Genomic DNA, 19,558 nt, shown 5'->3' with positions numbered 1-19,558 from the left:
TGTGGAGGCCTCTTAGCTTTCCCAGCACGTAGGGAGCCTTATAAACTTTCATTTTAAGTTAAAAAAAAATATATATATATATAAATAAACGGAAAGGCCACATTTTGAGCCGAGGCAGTTTCACGTGGTCCGTGGCGGCGCTCTGTTTACGAGTTGAAGAAATCATTTCTGTCATGGATCCGCAGAAGTGGGAAATCTTAATGGGCGCCCGGCTTGTTGTTGCAGGTGCAACGCCAGCTCGTAATGGCGCCTACTGGGAATCGTTAGCCTTCTGACCGCCATATATTCCTTTTTAAACACAGGAGAGCAAAGAGTGGTCCTCCTCCCCAGATCCCCCTCACCCTCCAAGAGGTACTTCTCCATCCCGCTGGACGAGCTGGAGGAGGAGTACCGTGTGCGCTCTGCCGACGACGGCAAGCTCTTCCGAGAGGAGTTCAATGTAGGTTTATCTGCACAAAAGCAGCGGACGCTAACCTTCTGCCCTGTTGGCTGTTGCGCAAATACTGAAAATAGCCTTAAAAAGTTACGACGCCCAGCGTTTGTTCTGTGTGTTTTTTTTTTGTGTGTGTTGTTTTTCCTCTCTCATGAGGTTTTCTCGTTATAGTCGCTGCCCTGTTACTACCGCCACGGGTCCTTTGAGGAGGCCAGCAAGGAGCACAACAGAGACAAAAACAGATACCCCAACATTTTACCATGTGAGTGAGCCGCCAGACCTGAAGACAAGACTGACTTTATTGAAGTGTGATTTATTTCCTCTCTTGCTTGCAGACGACCACTCAAGAGTGGTATTGAGCAGTCACGGCGGACATGTGTGTTCAGACTACATCAACGCATCTTACATAGATGTGAGTCACAATTGCCCTAATAGCTTTAAGGTCACTAAGGTTGATGTTGACTAACAGTCTGTTCTTGCACAGGGTTTTAAGCAAAAGAAGAAATTCATTGCCGCTCAAGGTAAATGGAACTCAAACTTATTTTAAGGGAAAAGTTCACAGAAGATTTAATTGCCAAAGGAATTTTGGCCAAGTTGTAACCATTTCCCTAACTGTACGGTATCAATGGTTAAAGGAGTGTGTGCGTGTGTGTGTATATATATATACATTAACTCTAGGGTATAAACTGACAAGCCCTCAATACACCATAACCCTACAATATTACATGAAGCAGACCAGTATATACATGAAATATTAACCCTAGGGTATGAACTGGACTGACCCGGTATGTAGAAGATAATACAACTTGATTGCCAATGATGCAGAAACAATTAAAAAACACTTCCACTGATATAAACAGACACCAGTGGTACCTTGAGATAAAAAGAGCAAACATTTTTGTAACGTCTCTTTTAATGATTTAAATAAAATGTCAAGAATTAAACCGATTTTGTCACACTTTTTGTTTCGATGAATGGTCATTCTGCTGCTCCATCTGGTGTGTGCGCCTTGGCCACTCGGGGGCAGTATAATACAGCTATAAAGATGGACGTATACCTGTACATGGGGATGTCACAACTCCTCAGCAGTCATACTTGTCATTCTACACAAAAGTTAAAGAATATATGTCTGTGAGTACGGCTATAGTATCAGTCTTCAATCAATCAGTTAATCAAAAATGTATTTACATAGCGCTTTGAATGCATGTGAAATGCAGCACAAAGTGCTGTACATAATAGAACATTTTGGAACACAGCAGAACAGATGTTTTCAAAGCATACACACACTATTGTACATGTGCATTTACACATAAACCGAACTATAAAATGCAAGAGAATGAAAAGAAAAAATGTTAAAAAAGTGAACAATTATGGTTATCAGTTCTTTGTAGTGACAGTTTCTAAAATGAAATAAATGAGGACACGTAAAAGCAATAAGTTAGAATTAAAAAAATAATAACATTGAAACAATAATAGCTAAAATATAATCAAATCAAAAACAGATTTAAAAAAAAAAAAAAAATCATGTTACTCCACCATTTGTGCTCAAATATCCTTAACGTTATGGCACCGCCATGTAGATGGTATTCATTAGCATGTCTATGGTGTTTACCATTATGTGTTAGGATTAGCAATTAGTTGGTGGACTTAAAGGCTAAGCTATTTGGTTGTTTTACATACAATGTGTAATTCTCTTTGTTTGTGTTTAGTTTGATAGTAATTTTCAACTGGGGAGCAATAAACAGCTTGAAGCCTCTTTTAAGAAGAATTATTCACCAATTGTATTTGTCAAACTCCTACTTGTTGTGAAATGAGGTGAATTCACACCATACAGTGCTTGTATCCCAAGTTTGCACTCGCAAGTCGAAGCAAAAGAACAATGTCCGACCTCCCCCCCAAAAAGCAAGCCATAAATCGACACAATCGTATCTCAAGGCACCACTGTACTGCACTTAGTGTTTGGTACTTTTTTTATAATATGCTGCAGATAGCTGCTGCACTGCTTTTCATCGATTCTGCAACAATAACGATGATTAAGTTGTATTAATTTCTGTATACAGCAACCCTAAGTAAATGTAACCCTTGGGCTTAAACTATTATAGTGACTTTAATGGACATAGTTTGACACCGGGCGTAGCTTTGTTGCACTATTATTTTTCTAGTAGGTTGCACTGCGTTAGCAAGAACCCAATTGATTTCAAATGATTACTAAACCTTACATGTATGTGGCAGCTGAGGTAAAAGTTCATAATCCATGTTCCCCTCTAGTGGTCATGTCACATCAACAACTCTATTGATTATGACTGATTTCACTGATTGCCTGAGGTAGCCAAGGTGATTTTGGGTAAAATGTAACCTACTCTTTTCAACTCCAGTCGTACATTTTGAGTTGCTCATTAGGTGGATTTTTATTTCGAATTATTTTTTGTTGTGTTTTTCAATACTTCAGGTCCAAAGCTGGAGACAGTGGCTGACTTCTGGCGCATGATTTGGGAGCAGAAGACGGCAACTATAGTGATGCTGACCAATCTGAAAGAAAGGAAAGAGGTTTGTTTGCGCTCCGTCTTCACAATGAATCTCTGTCTACAGCAGTGGGTCTCAAACTTTTCATGCCAAGTACCACCTAAAAAAATATTTAGCACTCCAAGTATGACCATCATGACCAACATTAGGGTGTAGTAAAAATAAAAAATGTTTTGTTTAAAAAAAAAATAGTTTTTTAAGTTAGTGTAACATTATGCATGGTTTGAACATGAACACAACGCTTCAGTAAAGGAAAATGGGGGAAAAAAAAAAATGTACTTAAATATTGAGCAATTAAATGTGTTGCACATAAAAGTTAAATAGAAATTGTACGGAAATACAGTAAATTATTCAAGATTAAGTGCAAATCTACTGAATTTAAAAATTAAATACAACTGAACTGTACTAAAACTAGTGGTATGCGATAAAAGCCTTGGCGTGTGATGTTTCCATGACCCAAAGTAATTTATTTGACCCCCGTCTCCCAGATGACAATCTAATGACATTGTCACCCGGCAGATGACTTTTGCATGAGCTGAGCCTCAAAGGGCTTATCAATCGGGAGCTCCGCAGCAGGTTTGATACAGCAGAAGAAGACGCGTCAGGGATCAATGATGCAATAATTGTTGATAAGACCCTGGGAGGCTTCATGATAATTAGTCTGAGAGGCTTGTTAATGAGTTGAAGCTCGGCTTGTGCGGTTCGTATTGACTGACAGGAACGCGCAAAGTCAAGTGCCTTTGAATCCCACGTTACACTGGACAAAAATATAAACGTGAGCGAAACTCACAGACCTGAGACTTTTTGGATTTACACAAAAGGCCTAGTTGTCCTGAATATTGTTCACAAATCTGTGAGCAATTCTCCTTTGCCGAAATAATCGCTTCACCTCATAGGTGTGGCATATCAATAAAAGTGCACATTTTAGAGTGGCCTTTTATTGTGGGCAGCCTACACCACACACAATAATCATGCTTTCTCATCAGCATCTTCATATGGCGTAAAACTATAAGCATGGATTATCTCAGTGCTCATTAATTCAGGCAGATGTGTGCACCACATCTAAGAGAAATAGTAAGTCTGGGATCTTTGAGTTAAAATCTTTCTTTCAAAACAAAATCTGTAGATTGCAGTCGTACTGAATTGTGTCGTTAATTCTGGTGTTTTCAGGACAAATGTTTCCAGTACTGGCCCGAAAAAGGCTGCTGGATGTACGGCAACATCAGGGTGGCCACGGAGGACGTCACCATGCTGGTGGACTACACTGTTCGGAAATTCTGCGTTCAATATGTAAGTCAAATCTATACATTCGCATATCATGGCTTTTCATTAAACCCGCGGAAAATCTGTTGGCTTATTAAAAATGGGCCATATATGGATTTCCAGAGCACACCAGTAAAATTTAATTACACTGCAGCAGGCCTTCCGAGCAATATTTTTAAGGGAGCATTGTCTCTAATTAGGCGCACAGTAAAATTGTTTAATATTTGAGCCAACTGTAGTTTTGGAATGACATTTAAAATACAGAATTTTAATCGCGATCTCTTATTAAAAATTAAGCATTTAATAAAGTTGCATGGAGAGGACCTAAAACGTAATGCTCCCTAAAGGTGCTTTGAAACCGTTTAGTACACGGTAATAGGATGGAAAATAGAATAAATAAGGAAAAACTGCGTCTGGAAAACAATCTCTGATATTAAAAGGTGCGGTATGCAAGATTAAAAAAAATATCAATATACTAATGTGTTTAATGTACTCACAGAATCAATATGCAGTGTGTTGTAGAGCTTTCGCCTTGCATTAGTTGGTTTGCTGCAGAGCCTGTTCACTTTGGCAAGCCGAGTAGGGAGGCTTTTGTCTCGTCTCTGTTTGATAGCGGAACCCAACAGGTAGGGTTGACGTACTCTCTCTGGCTTTGTGAACAGTGTTAGCGATATGACACACTCTCTGTAGCTCAGTCAAACAAACTTTTGAGAGATAAAAGCAAAAATAAATAATATATCATAAAAAATAACAATAATTATACAGGAAAATCTGCAGGGTAAACGCCAGGTGAACTACAATATCCCTCTGTGCTTTTTGCCTAATTCTATTCCAATTACAATGTTATAAGCAACAGAGCATGAAAATTTTCGTTCTTGATTTACAATCTTCTTTTTTTTTTTTTTTTTTTTTTTTTTTTTCTTTTTTTTTAAGATTATAAATGTCTTATTTGCACTTAAAAGAAGGTTACCAATTCATTTTTACTGGACTGGAACATGTCTTTATTGTCAATGATTGATAGTCTTTATTTAAAAAGTAAAACAAATAAATAATCAGCCACTTGTTGCTAGGCAGAGGTTTTTTTTGTCCGCCTTAGGCCAACGAAATAATCAACCCATTGGCTTCTCAAATTACATACTTAATAATTAAGAGGACCAAAAGGCATTCATTACAGTTATGTATACACATTATACCTTTTGCAGTGTAATCACTACTCTGTATGAAATATAAAATACATATTGGAAGGAAAGAAAAACAAGAAAAGCATCATTGTCACCACTGCAGTTTTGTGTAGCCCCTTTCACATTGCCTTAATGTTTCTGCCTTATTTTTTTCTGAAAAGGAATGCTGTGACTTGCGGGCAAAAATTTGAGATACGAGCGGTGTGTGGTGGTGGTGAGCTCAACTCAACTCACTACACAACAAGCAGTTTAGATTTTGAAAGGCTCCAGTTGAAAAGAGGCTTCGGGCCGTTTAATGCCGCTCCTCGTCAAAGTTTGCTGTCACACTAAACATAAAACAAAGAGAATTACATGTCTAGTCAGCTTTGCCTAAAAACTCTGTTAGCTTAATGCTATCACGTAATGGGAAAGGACACAGATGTGATAACAGAAGGAAATTAGTGTCGCGGTGTTATTACACTTTATGCAATGGACATTTGAGCACAAATGCTGGAGCAACACATGTAGATAGAAAATAAAGCAATTCTCACAGGCATGTGTTCTTTATTTTTCCAATGTTCATGAGCAGCAGCACAATGTCCAATGAGTTGAAGCAAAACTATAGCAAAAACAGTTTAATTTCTTTTCATTCCATTTAATTATATCCTTACTGTATGTTTTTATAAAGTTCAATATTATTAGATTGCAATTTTTCGTATTAAAAACACATTACTGACATTTTTGGGTGGAAGCCGAAAATGACATTTCCATTCATTTCACTGACGAAATATGATTTTAGATTTGTGTGTTTTGAGTTACAAACGTAGTCACGGAACAAATTAAATACGTATTTCAAGGCACCACCTGTATCTTCTACTGGGGCTTGTAAAGAGGCTTACACTATGTTGTCAGTGTGTGTGGAACAAAGAAGAGTCTGTCACCCAACTCATCTGACCGTCTCGTGTGCACCCACCGTGAACGTTACTCATGTGCAGGCATTAACTGGGCACGTCTGTGCTTCACAGCAGGGCAGTGATGGGCAGCGGGCCCCGTGCCTGGTCACTCAACTCCACTTTACCAGCTGGCCAGACTTCGGGGTGCCGTTCTCGCCCATAGGCATGCTGAAATTCCTCAAGAAGGTCAAGGCCGTCAACCCGGCCTACGCTGGACCCATTGTGGTGCACTGCAGGTAAAAAGAACACAATTAGGATTTTGCATCAACTGTTTTTGCAAGTTATTAAAGAGTGGCAGATTGTTGCAATTATAAACGCTATGTTACAGAACATAGAAAAAGTGAGCATTGTTGTCTTGGGATAATATGCAGTAGGTTGTTGAATTATACTGTGACTAGGACATTTTTCCTGCCTGGAATGTACATGCGCACACCTTTGTCTGACTGGTCAAGCCAACTGCTGCAACAGGTGCTCACTTTTGTTCTTGAACGCCCGCCGCCCAGGGCTCCTGCGCCCATCTGCTGAAATGACCCTTGTAAATCTTTCGCTGGGGGTTGTTTTATACGCGCACATGGCCGTTCACCATCAAGCGTGTCAATGAAATAAAGTGCTTTATATTGACAAAAGTAGTTGGGCATCTGGATTTTACACCTTTTACAGGATATGGAAAAAAATAGTGAGATTGTTAAGCCCCTTTGCAGCTCTGACAACTTCCGCTCTTCTGGGAAGCGATTTTGGTGACACTTTATTCCATTTGTGCCCGTGGGCCTATTCTAAAATTAGCTTACTCGTGATGGGACATTGAGATTTCCTGGGAATGTAGAAGTGATCATTTCAAAATGTAAACATTCAGAAATAAAGTGTTACACACTGGTATTTTATCCGTTTCCTCCATTTTACAATAATTTCTGATCATTCAAAAATCATTAATCAGAAATCCTTAACACGATTAGTGTCTTCACATACAGTAGACTAATATATAAAAACATAACTAAATGTTACTGATTTGAGCAAAGTTGTTATTTCAGAAGTGTGTATCAAAGCATGAGAGCATTAGATTCTTTAACAATGCTCTAACGAGCTTATAACTGCGGAAAAGGTTAAGAGACCACTGCGAAATTAGCTGTTTCTCATGAACGGTTATGCTATGAACTACTCACAACACAACTACTAAATACAAATATTGTCATTTATAGAGCATTTATTTACAGAAAAAAATGGTGAAAAATTAGGTCAGCAAATTTGTATTTTTTATTTTTTTTGGTCTCTTTGTTTTCCAGAGCTCCAGTATATACAGTATACGGTAATATGAATGTCACACAATTGAATGCCAACCTCTACCAACGCAAAAGTATGATTGCTTGCCCATCTATTATTAGATCATAGAGGATGATGAATGATTGGGGTTTTTTTTGTATCTATTCCTGCCTTTTATTGTTTTACAATGCCAAAATGCTTTCAAGAAGTGGAAACAGTCAATAATAAATCTGTTGGTGACCTTTGCACAGTATTTTATATGTTGTTGGTTTTGTGAGAAGGGATGTTCCTTCCACCCGTCTTACAAGTTGCCTTGACAAGCGTTGTCCTCGTTTGTGTGTGTGTGTGTGTGTGCGTGCATGTGCAGCGCGGGCGTGGGCAGGACGGGCACATTCATTGTCATTGACAGCATGATCGACATGATCCACATGGAGCAGAGGGTGGACGTCTTCGGCTTTGTGAGCAGAATACGAGAGCAGCGCTGTCAACTCATCCAGACCGATGTAAGCTTTGACCCCTCCTGACCCGCTGCGACTGCCGACTGACAGTCGACCTCAGTTGTTGTTGCGGTGGAAGGCAAACAAACAAAAAAGACAGCAAAAGCAGCTGTCAGTGATACTGGAAGAGGAAAAGGGGGGGGAGGAACTCTCAAACTCTGATCCTGATTCCCTTTGTGCTCCTCCACAGATGCAGTACTCTTTCATCTACCAGGCCCTGTTGGAGTACTACCTGTACGGCGATACTGAGCTGGACGTGTGCTCTCTGGAGGGACATCTGCATGGGCTTCACAACACCAGGGCCCCCCACGACAGACTGGGCCTGGAGGAGGAGTTCCGGGTATGCAGAGAAAGAGCGAGCGTTTGAAACATTTCAGTAATGAATCGTCCCAACATAGCGGTATTTTCCCCGAGATCTGGCCCAGGGTGGCGCTCTGAGCGGCGGCGACATTAATAATAACACTTTATAAGGCGCCTCCATCTGCCATGCAGAATTAACGGGCGCTCGGTGGGAAGTTTTCATGTTTTTCTCACAGCCCTTCCCTCTACCCCCAGCCCCTCTCTCTACTGATTAGAAGTTTGTTGTTGGTGTTGTTTAGTTGAGGTAGTAAATGTTTTTGCACTTTTGAAATACACTCTCGGGTCACAACATTAGGTATGATAATGCAAAAAGATGTTTGTCAACATTCTAACTTTATAGACACGATAGAAGCAAAGGCGGTCACAAATGCGAATTATTTTTACACATGTACCTAATGGGGTAGGTAAACGTTTGTGCTGAAATGAACAGATGGGCCAGGTCATTTCTAGATGAGGTCAAAAGGAAAAATGGAGAAAAAAAAGTCAGGTGCTTGATGATAGAAGAAGAATACATTTTTATTTTTAATATTTTTTTTTAAATTGTGTGCTTATTGTTTACTTCAACTCTACAAATTGTGAGATACCTAACTGATTTTCATTGTTATTGTGACAGTGACAATAAAGTTCTCGTCTATAAATCAAAGAATATTACATTTATAATATACATTTTACATATGTAAATAATGTTTACATAATTGTTCTTTTTTTGTATTAGAATTAGTTTAATTACAATTGATAACAGTTTAAATAAGTGAAACAAAAATCTTAAATATATATGTAGCATTATTTTGATTACATAATTATACTTTTTCATGTATTTTAATTAATTGAATTACTAGTAACATGGTTTAAAATACATGAAATAAAATGTTAAGTTAATATGTAAGATATATATAATTATAATAAATATGATCATCTTTAAAAATGTATATTAAATTATATTTTTTGTTGTATTATGTAAGAATTAACATTTTAAATAAATGACATAAAAATGTTATATATATATATATATATATATATATATATATATATATTTTATTTTTTTTCAAATGTTATCATTTACAACAGCTCAATTGCCCAATTACTCAATACGCTGAATTAATTTAAAAGAATAAATAAAGTTTGAACTTTTAAATGAATGCAAGAATTATTACAGGACTTGATAATGTACAGTAAATGTTCGGTGGGCCGGATGAGAGAAGAGACATACTTTGCCTACCACTGCACTATAGTGTCGTGCTTTGTTGTGCTTTTCCATCTCCTCAATCTGCCCCCATGTTTCCCAATCGGCCCGATCAGAAGCTGACCAACGTGCGCATAATGAAGGAGAACATGAGAACGGGGAACCACCCAGCCAACATGAAGAAGAACCGCGTGCTTCAGATCATCCCATGTAAGGAACACTTTGATTCTCGCCCTCACCGCGGTTCCATAATACATCACATCCGACTCGCATCAAAGTGAGGGGTGATCTGTATCGACGCCGTACAACGGACGCGCGGCTAATTACATAATCGCATGTCACGTTTGAATGAAGCGTGTAGGAAGGGTCATCAAGTGCAATCACGTACCAGGATAACTACATCACTCCCTTATTGTAATGTAAAGGCATGTCTGCCTTACAGTCGAGAGGTCCTGGGTTTGAATCTCAGCTCAGACTGACTTTGATTGAGTACAAGCAGTGAAGAAAATGGATGGCTAGATCAACAGAATCACTTTTAGCGTGGTTACGTCACATGCAGTCACTTGTTGCTGGGCATTGTTTTCAACAGAATTCATTGTTTTCTATGCATAGGCCAATAAAAAAATGGTTTAGGTGAGCCATACTCATTACCTTAAACTACATTTTCAAACAAAAGCTTAAGACACTTGATTTTCCATTGAATCCCTGCTCTGTGTTAGCTGTAAAATACATCTCTGCGTTCTCTTTGTGTTTTGGACCCAAGTGACACTTTTTTTTCACCCCCTCTTCTTCCTACTTTTATTGGCTTGAAAAAGTTCTCCTTTTCTCCCTGGCATAGATGATTTCAACCGAGTCATACTTTCAGTGAAAAGAGGCCAGGAGTTCACCGACTACATCAATGCCTCCTTTATTGACGTAAGCAGCCCCTCGCCGCCGCGACCTCCTCTATAGATTTTCCCATAGAAGTATAAATATAAAGCTCATCGGCTCCTTCTGAAACGATGCAAAACATCATTCTCCGAGTGTTGTGGTGTGCCCTCCAGGGCTACAGGCAGAAGGACTATTTCATCGCAACCCAGGCCCCCCTGTCTCACACGGCGGAGGACTTCTGGAGGATGGTGTGGGAGTGGAGGTGCCACTCGATTGTTATGCTCACTGAACTAAAGGAGAGGGAGCAGGTGCAGCACGCCGCATGCTTTCTACTATCTTATTGCAAGACGTTTCCCTGCATTTTGTGCTTCCCGCCCCCATCGTCTCATGTTAAAAACTACATAGCAAACCTTTCCCAACAGGAAAAGTGTTTCCAGTATTGGCCATCAGAGGGCAGTGTGACATTTGGAGACTACACGGTGGAGCTGAGTGGAGACTCACAGGGCGAAACCTTCACTCTCAAAGACTTGGTGCTCACCTGCAGACCAGTATGTTCTTTATTTTCAAATATTCACTCACTGGTCATCACGATTTTGTTTTATTCTTTCCAAAAAAAATACGATAAATGCTCACTTTTTTCATGACAATAATATTGTCATTGTGGTTTTATACTAAGAGTCTGTAGTTTGGAGGATGTTTACTACAAACTACAACAACAATATCATAATCTATCTCTGTATCTGTAGTTAAGGTAGATTAGATTTGTAATAGTCCCTCCTTGTATGATGAATGTTGTGTACATATACAGTATGTCAATATGGCAGCACGTTGGAGTGGTAGTTACCACGTTTGACTCACTCAGAATTGTATGCCAATGCACCATAAACACATGTAGCTGTACTATGTAGCTTAGTTTTTACAGTGGAATGGTGAAGTAACGGCTCCTCCGTGTCTCACCAGGAGAACCGGTCTCAACACGTCCGTCATTTCCACTTCCACGGCTGGCCTGAGATCGGAATACCGGCGGAGGGCCGAGGCATGATTGACATCGTGGCCTCGGTGCAGAGGCAGCAGCAGCAGTCTGGAAACCGTCCCATCGTCGTGCACTGCAGGTGAGACTCTTCGGAATCACCACCGAGGCTGCTTGTAACCGTATTTGGTTGACTTATGGGCGATATTGGAAGGCATTTCCTTTTAAACGGTACATTTTTCCTTTCTAGAACGTCTGTTACAAGAAAGTCCCCGTGTTGCCTCAGTGGAGCCGCTGTTCTTATGCCTAAACCACTTATGTGATCCTTTATAAAGACTTCTCAGTGGATGCTTTGATCAGAACCTAGCTTCAGGTGAAGTGATTCTAAAGCGGCGACAGCCCGGTGGGATCGATCCAATCCACCCATTCGCAGTCAATTAAAACCTCTCAAAGTGAAATATCCTCTGACTCCCCACTATGATTAATCTGATAAAATGAGCTAACGACAGGAAATGGTGTCATCACTCCGCTCTTTGCCTTCATCACCGCTTGTCTAAGAGGGGCTTTTTAAAACGGCCCCCCCCCTCCCGCCGCCTCCCGGGAGCGGGGCTAACCCTCGGCGATCCCCCGGCGACTCGCCGCACTCGTCCAAATTGCACATCACTCCGGCACTCGCGCCCTCCCTCGCCGTCGACTCCTCCATCACGCCACTATCGGCTCAGTCAAACACTCAGCTTCCACGCTGATTAGTGTTAGCGTTCGGATTAGCCTCTCCTTAAGTGGAGGGTGGACGGGGGTCGGGGGGGGGGGGTTATTAGCACCATTAGCCCATGCAGAGGTCACCTTTTCTCTCACCAACCTATGCATTCAAATTGATGGAAGACATATACGCTCAAGGATAAAGACCCATATTTGGTAACTTAAGTGGTGCTAAAAACGGACCATGCACACCTCATTATGATCAAACAAAATCATGCAAAAAGATACAGGCGGTCTTCGGTTTTTGACGGTCCCAACATATGAGGGTTCAAGGTTCTACTTAACACACATCTAAATCTACTTAACATAAGAATTATGAAGTAGAGTGGACAATCACACCTTTTTTTGAGTGAAATCGGGAAGTCTCAAAGTGATCTGGTTATATTGTCACTACTATCCAGGGTCCCTTATTGTGACACGGTTTCCCATCTTTTCGCCTTTTAGTGCTGGCGCTGGTCGGACGGGCACCTTCATCGCCCTCAGTAACATTTTGGAGCGCGTGAAGGCTGAAGGCCTGCTGGACGTCTTCCAGACCGTCAAGAGTTTACGCATGCAGCGGCCGCATATGGTGCAGACCGTGGTAATGTTTGCAAATGAGACACAAAAACAACAAAAGCCGCTCGTGGCGTCTGCGTCACGCGTGTTAACGCTTCCCGCCGTAACGCGGTGTTTGTTTTTTGTTTTGGTTTGTTTTCCAGGAGCAGTACGACTTCTGTTACCGGGTGGTGCAGGATTTTGTCGACATTTTCTCAGACTACGCCAACTTTAAGTAACGCACTCCTCCCGTCTGCTTAACAATTAACTTATGCAATTGACTTGTTTTTTTTCTTGGTTTGTTGAATGTACATTTTCTAAAGTCATACTTTAATATAAACAAACATATCTGTCCTTCTGCGGATGTCTTTTAGATTACATTTTACTTGAAAATATTGACTTAGTATAATAAAATACGTAGAGTAACTTTATGTGAATACAGTGGTGCCTTGGGATACCGATGGCCCGACTTAGGAGTTTTTCAAATAAGAGCCTCCGTTAATATCAGATATATATTATTTAGTTTTGCTTTGCTTTGCGACAAACGACTGATATTACTGCAGCTTACGGAGTCACTTGCAGTTGTTGTGAAACTCTTCCTTCGCCATGACTGTTATACTGCCCCCTTGTGACCAAGTCATGAACACCAGAAGGAGCTGTAATTAATTAATAATGATGCAAAAAAATGAATTCTGTAAATTCTATTTAATTGTTATTCTATGTTTTTATAAAGTACATTCTCACAGAGTGCTGTTTTCCTTATTGAAAAACATAAGTTTTTTTCATTGGCGAAGGAATTGAACTCGTATCTCAAGGCACCACTATATACAGGTGCATCGCAATGAATTTGAATATCAAAGAAAAGTCAGAAAAGGTTCAGTAAATCAAACCAAAAAGTGAAACTCATATTACATAGATTCATTAAAAACATAAATACTTTTTCCGAAGGACAATTACTCAGTAACTTCCATATTAAAAATAATTGTGATTGTTTCTTAGGTAATATTTAAATTTCTTGAGATGGTTAAATTCAGCTACGATGAACAAAAAATATTTAAAAAATCCGACTCTACATGATGAGATGCACTTTTTGAATTGAACTACTAAACATGAATTGAGTTTTCCACAATATTCAAATTCATTGAGATGCACCTCTATGAATCGCTCACTTGCTACCTAAAATGCGTCACTATTGAATTGCATTCTCGACTATATACGCTTTACCTTTGTATTAACCACAATGCCTTTTCTTTCCATGCATATTTATATTTTCTCTTAGCAAATACGTTCAATGTGTTTGGAGGGTAAAATTTAAAAAGTAGCATTAATGACGTTCTGCCTCAAACAATGTAAACTGCATTAGATTCTGTCGGTAAAAGTCTTCACTTGGTCTCGTATGAATAACTTAGCAGTGGCTGTCTGTTGTCGTTTGATTCAACGTGGCCAACTTTCTTCTCTCGCCCGTGGCCATGTTACTTAGTGCTTGGGTGCCTGACACTGCAAAATGCCATTAACCTATATTGAAAATAATGTCTAATCACTCCAAGGAAAACATGTCATTCATAGATGTTTTTTTCCTTCAGCTGCCAAGTATCATATTCCGCTATTTATTTTTTATTTTTTTCTAAACATGCTTGCCATTTCTCCGGCATGCATGTTTGATTAGAGGCTCAGAAAAACACTTCTAATCGTGAAATATTTGTCACCGAGTGACACGGTGTTCAGTTTTTAACGACAACCAGAAGACATTTTGAACTTTTACTGCTTTTAAATCAGCGGTTTAATATTTAGCAACCATGTATTATGTATGATATTTTTTGGTGAGTAATTTAACGACTATTATGACTGATGTACTTTATAATGGACAAACAAGGGTGTTGCTCTTAAGAACTAACTGCATTTTTTTTCCACACACATTTTGACAAGAATAGCAAGTAGTTTAGTTCTACATTGAATGAAAATAAACACTGTTTTTGCTCTCATCTCAAAGGTCTGGTCAAGAGGGGGTCTCAAAACTGGACTTTTATACCTTCTTGCAGACAAGCGATCAATACATAAAGTACACTACTGACAAACACAAGTCAGGTGGTCGTAGAAAGAAATTAACAAGCACCTCTGCCATATTGTTCTTGAGCAGACAAACTGCAGTCACTTCTTGTGTATTCTTCTTAAACCAACTGTTGCAATTCAGAAAACCAGTCAGTATGTCTTTTATTGTAGGCAGCCTAAGGCACACCTGTGCGATAATCATGCTGTCCAATCAGCATCTTGATATGCCACACCCCTTAAATGGATGGATTATCTCAGCAAAAGAAAAGTGCTCACTAGCACATTTAGACAGAGTTGTGAGCCAAATTTGAGAGAAATAGGCCTTTTGTGTACATAGTCTTAGATGCTCTAAGTTCAGCTCATGAAAAATGGGAGCAAAACGAAAGTGTTGCATTTATATTTTTGTTTAACGTATCATCAAACAGGAGACTGCTCAACATTTCTAAAAATGAATAAATAAACGTATGCAGTCTATTTTTGCAATGCCAAGACTGCTGCTTACATTTAACGCGCAGTAAGCTCGGAAGAACTTTGTACTATTGCATTTCTAGATAAGTCATTTTTGTGTGTTGTGGTCGTCACGAAGCTTCACTCGAGTGCTCTCATTTGAATTCAGAATAATTGTAATAGCTTCGAGGGCTTGTAAGCTACTACAAAAAAGAAAAAGAAAGTTGTTTCCATGGAACTTTCTGCCTTTTTGGAGTCTCTTGTACAAAGTTGATTCTAATAAATAATACATGGGAGAGAAGTGTCTGCGCTGTTTGTCTTGCTCCCAACAGGTGCACACGCACACAAATACATTGCAGGTCTCATGCTGGTTGAATCCTCACGGTGACGGCGTTCTGGAGCACTTAGGCGCCTCCATTAGTGGCATCGAATCTACCATTAGCGTGTGAATGTGTCACACCTGCAGAGTGGGGATTATAATCCTGACACACCTATAAAAAAAAAAAAGCTTCTTTCTTGATGTGGCACATGCTAACGAGGCTAATACAGAGGTGAGTGGCGTCCGCACTATGCTCTCTATTCACAGCTGATGATGTTGACATTGTTGACTGTTTTGATCCAAAAAGCTGCGCAGCTCCGATGGAGGCCGGTTGCAAAGCAGTGGTGCATGTGTTGTTGTTGGCCTTGCTGGCGCAGGCGGCCTTGGCTCAACACTGGTCATACGGATGGCTGCCAGGTGGGAAAAGAAGTGTGGGAGAGCTGGAGGCCACCATCAGGGTGAGTTTGCAGTTGATTTGATGAGCTCTATTATTGTTGTTGTTTTTTCTTTTTTTTTTTTTTTAAAAAACATCTTTGTTAGTTTTAATTCATTTGTATTTATTACTTTTGAAATTTGTTTCATTTTTATTTTACTATTAAATAAAACTATCATTTATTTGTACAATTATTAAATCTTTTCATTTTATTATAATTCATTTTTTCTTTATTTTATTAAATAGTTTTAAAAATATTTATTTTATATTTTGTTAGTTTTACAATTCATTTACTTTTTAGATCAAAATATTGATCTTATTTTATTTTTAGATTTGAAATGTCACATTTTATGTTACTATTGAAAGCAAAATATACCGTGTTTTAATCAAATATTTATCTTTATCAGGTCATAAAAAATATTTTCCTTACTTTTCATCGTTTATTATACATTTTAAAATAAATGGTATATTGATTATTTAAAATTAATTCTTTTTATTTTCATTATTTTTTGTTGTAGTTCATTTTTTGTATTTTCTATTTTGTTTGACATTTTATTGTATTCACTTTTTTAATATTTCTGTTCTTATTATTATTTATTGACATTGTTATATTTAAAATTATTACTTGTTTAAATTCCTTTTTTGTATTTTCTATTTTTGTAAGTTTCTAAATCATTTTATTGTATTAACCTTTTGAATATTTCTATTTTTATTTTACTGTTGTATTTCTATAATTGATTGTATTCTATTTTTCATTTTGTTAACTTTCCTGTATTTGTTCTATTAAAATGTATTTATTTTTTGGTATATTTTTAAGACAAATTTAATTTTGTCGTGTTTCTTTTATGGGTGTGTTTGGTCTTCTACAGTTTTATTCATGTTCAGGTTTCAGCTTTGTCTCCATCCTCTTCCATTGCACTTAGATGATGGGTACAGGGGGTGTGGTGCCTCTTCCCGAAGAGGCGAGTGCCCAAACCCATGAGAGACTTCGACCATACAATGTAGTAAGTGTTTATTATACATAATTGATGGTGGATGTCTCCCTCAATTCTGCAATATTAATGTACAGCACACCAGAGTTGCGCCGCTGTGCTCCACGAGCAGCTGTGACAATATACAAAATACTCAGTTACCATGTTTTTTAAATGTCATTTTTACTCGTCTTTTTTTTTTTTTTTTTTTTGCATCGTTAAATATATGCAGTTTTTTTTTTTTCCGACATTGATGGACGCTTTAGCAAATATGCTCTGCTTGAAATGCTTACGACAAATTAAATGAAATATTAAAGAGATCTCATTCCAATCTCTGCAGATGGATGATGATTCCGATCATTTTGAGCGAAAGAAAAGGTTCTCTTATAAATGAAAAAAGGGGGGGGGGGGGAGACAATTTACATGATTATCTACACCAGTGACGGATCACCCCCGAGGCCAACGCATTTATTGCACCCGTGTCATTGATAGGCATGTCTGTTGCATTCAAATCCATGTGAAATTGTAATAAACTCCTTTTGAAGCCTCATCAACTTATTTATTCAATTTGAGTTCCTAAAGCGAAGCCTGGCTGTCATGTGTTCATTACGAGTGTGTAATAAAAGAAGAAAAACAACCTTGGACACCTCTTAAGTGGACAAAATTGCTTTTTTTTTTTTTTGTCAAGCAGCCGCGACCAGCAAGCATGACGAAACCGTGACGGCGACGATCCTAGCGTCACAGCAGCTGCTGATTAAGACAATTTATCACAAATCAATGACATCACTGCACGTGTTACACTTGGCCACATTCCATTGTCATTGACACCATCTGATCTCCGAGCCAAAGTTAAAACACAACACCAAGATGTGGAACACTTCACTTTTGGGGAGAATTTAGTAGCTTTTTACGATAATTGTTAATAGTGGGAAAAGAACATGTTTTGGGGGTTACTTATGTACACAGGTCTGTACTGAAAAGAATAACGTAGTAAAATACCAGAATAGTCGTCACATTACAAGGATGAAATTACAAAAAAAGTTGTCAACGTTACAAGACAGCATCTTAATGTTAACATAAATTTGAAAAAACAACAACAACTTTAAGAGAAAGTTATGGGAATGAAATCGAAATAATACCCAAAAAAAGTTGGACATTACAAACATGAATAAAGTTGTTTTTTTTTTTTTTTTGGAAAAAGTTATTTATGGGAATAAAGTTGTGATGTTACAAGCTGTAATGTGAGAAACAAAATTTGAGTTGCAAGAATATATACCTATAAAATATGCGTTATGACTTCTTGTGTCATATTGCATTTTCAGATCGTAATAGTACTACTAATAACGCTAAACTTGGAAAACGCCATGTTATTTGTAATAACATTACAACTCTTGTAAAACTGCGCCATTTTTTTTGTAACATTATGTTTTTCTTGTAAACAAATAAGCTTTTTCTTGTATGACTTTTCTCATACCAATATGTCTAAACGAGCCATATTTTTACTTTATTTTCATGAATACAACTTTATTAAGTTAACATTTTTTTTCATGTTTTCATTTTAATCAATTTAAAGCAAATAACATACCCAAAATCTAGCATATTTGAAATGATGATAAAATATTGCATTTTGGTCGCCAAAGGTTGTGACAACATAATATTACTGAATTTAATCGTAATTTTTTTTCTGACTAGTAATATAACTTTAATGTCAAAGTTATGCCCTTTTCGTAACATTCCACGTTCTTTCTTAATATTACGACATTTTTGCAAAATCGTGACTTTTTTCTCATCCTATTATGTTACTCCGATGAAATTGCAACTTTTTTGACAACTTTATTCAAGTAACATTTTACCTTTACTATAAAAAAAAAATTCCACGTACATTTTGGTGGCAAAATATCGGGATTTCACACTGTAATGGACTTAATTGTAAAGTTACTGCAGTTATTGCATCTTACTGTATTATCTATGCTAACAGTAGGACTTAATTATAGTAATATTTGGACAGTTTTAATAAATCCAATTTTTGCATACAGTTATTTAGTGCAATTTTGTGTCAAAATATCGTGTTTCCAGCTCTGTACAGTGTTCCCCGCATTTGCCGTGGAGCGAGACCACACCCTGCCGGGAATAGCGAAAATCCACAAACACTTGATGCCGCCCAAAAAGGTGTACAATTGCCTATAGTTGCCACAAGATGGCGGCAAAGCACTGCATAAAGCTCCTCAACTCACTTCAACCATGTTTAGAAATTGACGATGACTTTTCGTGCGATTTCCCACTAAAATCCAGTGTTGAACTATCCGTCAAACTCCCCTCGACGGCGCTTTCAGAAATCGAGCGTAACTTGCGGCTAACTCTCACGAATCCCCATTTCCCTCAGCCCCTCCCGTCGTCTCCGTCGAGCAAATTGCTGGGCTTCATTACAAAAACGTGGAATTTTCATATCGGGAGAGGAAACGTATCAGCAGGGGGCATATGTTTTAAAGAGAACTCATTTGGCGGCAAAACCCCCACAGACGGAGCCCCGGCGCTAATCGCCCGGTGCATGAGGGCGCCGTCATTCATGAAGCGCTC

General features: G+C 38.4%; 2 protein-coding genes across 17 annotated transcripts in view; both read left to right on the top strand.

Annotated features, from left to right (window-relative positions):
* LOC133409475 (receptor-type tyrosine-protein phosphatase epsilon-like) overlaps positions 1-15,614 on the top strand; it is a 68,605-nt gene extending 52,991 nt beyond the window's left edge. For 12 of the 16 annotated variants that reach the window (XM_061689529.1, XM_061689527.1, XM_061689533.1 and 9 more), the window contains 16 exons: positions 303-439; positions 605-695; positions 769-845; positions 918-954; positions 2,883-2,980; positions 4,127-4,246; positions 6,405-6,568; positions 7,957-8,092; positions 8,277-8,426; positions 9,746-9,839; positions 10,468-10,544; positions 10,673-10,807; positions 10,922-11,047; positions 11,460-11,611; positions 12,673-12,808; positions 12,927-15,612. In XM_061689529.1, coding sequence (XP_061545513.1) covers positions 303-439; positions 605-695; positions 769-845; positions 918-954; positions 2,883-2,980; positions 4,127-4,246; positions 6,405-6,568; positions 7,957-8,092; positions 8,277-8,426; positions 9,746-9,839; positions 10,468-10,544; positions 10,673-10,807; positions 10,922-11,047; positions 11,460-11,611; positions 12,673-12,808; positions 12,927-13,001 — 1,805 coding nt within the window. In that variant the 3' untranslated portion in view covers positions 13,002-15,612. Of the gene's footprint in view, positions 1-302; positions 440-604; positions 696-768; positions 846-917; positions 955-2,882; positions 2,981-4,126; positions 4,247-6,404; positions 6,569-7,956; positions 8,093-8,276; positions 8,427-9,745; positions 9,840-10,467; positions 10,545-10,672; positions 10,808-10,921; positions 11,048-11,459; positions 11,612-12,672; positions 12,809-12,926 lie in introns of all 16 variants that reach the window. The other 4 variants (XM_061689535.1, XM_061689534.1, XM_061689536.1 and 1 more) reach the window with 1 other exon arrangement.
* Positions 15,615-15,755: 141 nt separating this feature from the next.
* gnrh3 (gonadotropin-releasing hormone 3) lies at positions 15,756-17,519 on the top strand. Its single transcript, XM_061689537.1, has 3 exons — positions 15,756-16,035; positions 16,934-17,014; positions 17,322-17,519. Exons 1-3 carry the CDS (start codon positions 15,898-15,900, stop codon positions 17,373-17,375), a joined length of 273 nt encoding a protein of 90 aa, XP_061545521.1. The 5' UTR covers positions 15,756-15,897; the 3' UTR covers positions 17,376-17,519.
* The last annotated feature ends 2,039 nt before the right edge of the window (positions 17,520-19,558 follow it).

The sequence above is a fragment of the Phycodurus eques genome, chromosome 11 (assembly GCF_024500275.1).
Source record: "Phycodurus eques isolate BA_2022a chromosome 11, UOR_Pequ_1.1, whole genome shotgun sequence".
Taxonomy (NCBI): domain Eukaryota; kingdom Metazoa; phylum Chordata; class Actinopteri; order Syngnathiformes; family Syngnathidae; genus Phycodurus; species Phycodurus eques.
This window is presented reverse-complemented; position numbering and strand designations above follow the sequence as displayed.

Excerpts from the sequence above, each read along its gene's own strand:
- gnrh3 (XM_061689537.1), top strand. The coding sequence starts at position 15,898 with ATGGAGGCCGGTTGCAAAGCAGTGGTGCATGTGTTGTTGTTGGCCTTG. Across the intron at positions 16,036-16,933 it reads AGCTGGAGGCCACCATCAGG|ATGATGGGTACAGGGGGTGT; the intron begins GTGAGTTTGCAG and ends CATTGCACTTAG. Across the intron at positions 17,015-17,321 it reads GACTTCGACCATACAATGTA|ATGGATGATGATTCCGATCA; the intron begins GTAAGTGTTTAT and ends CAATCTCTGCAG.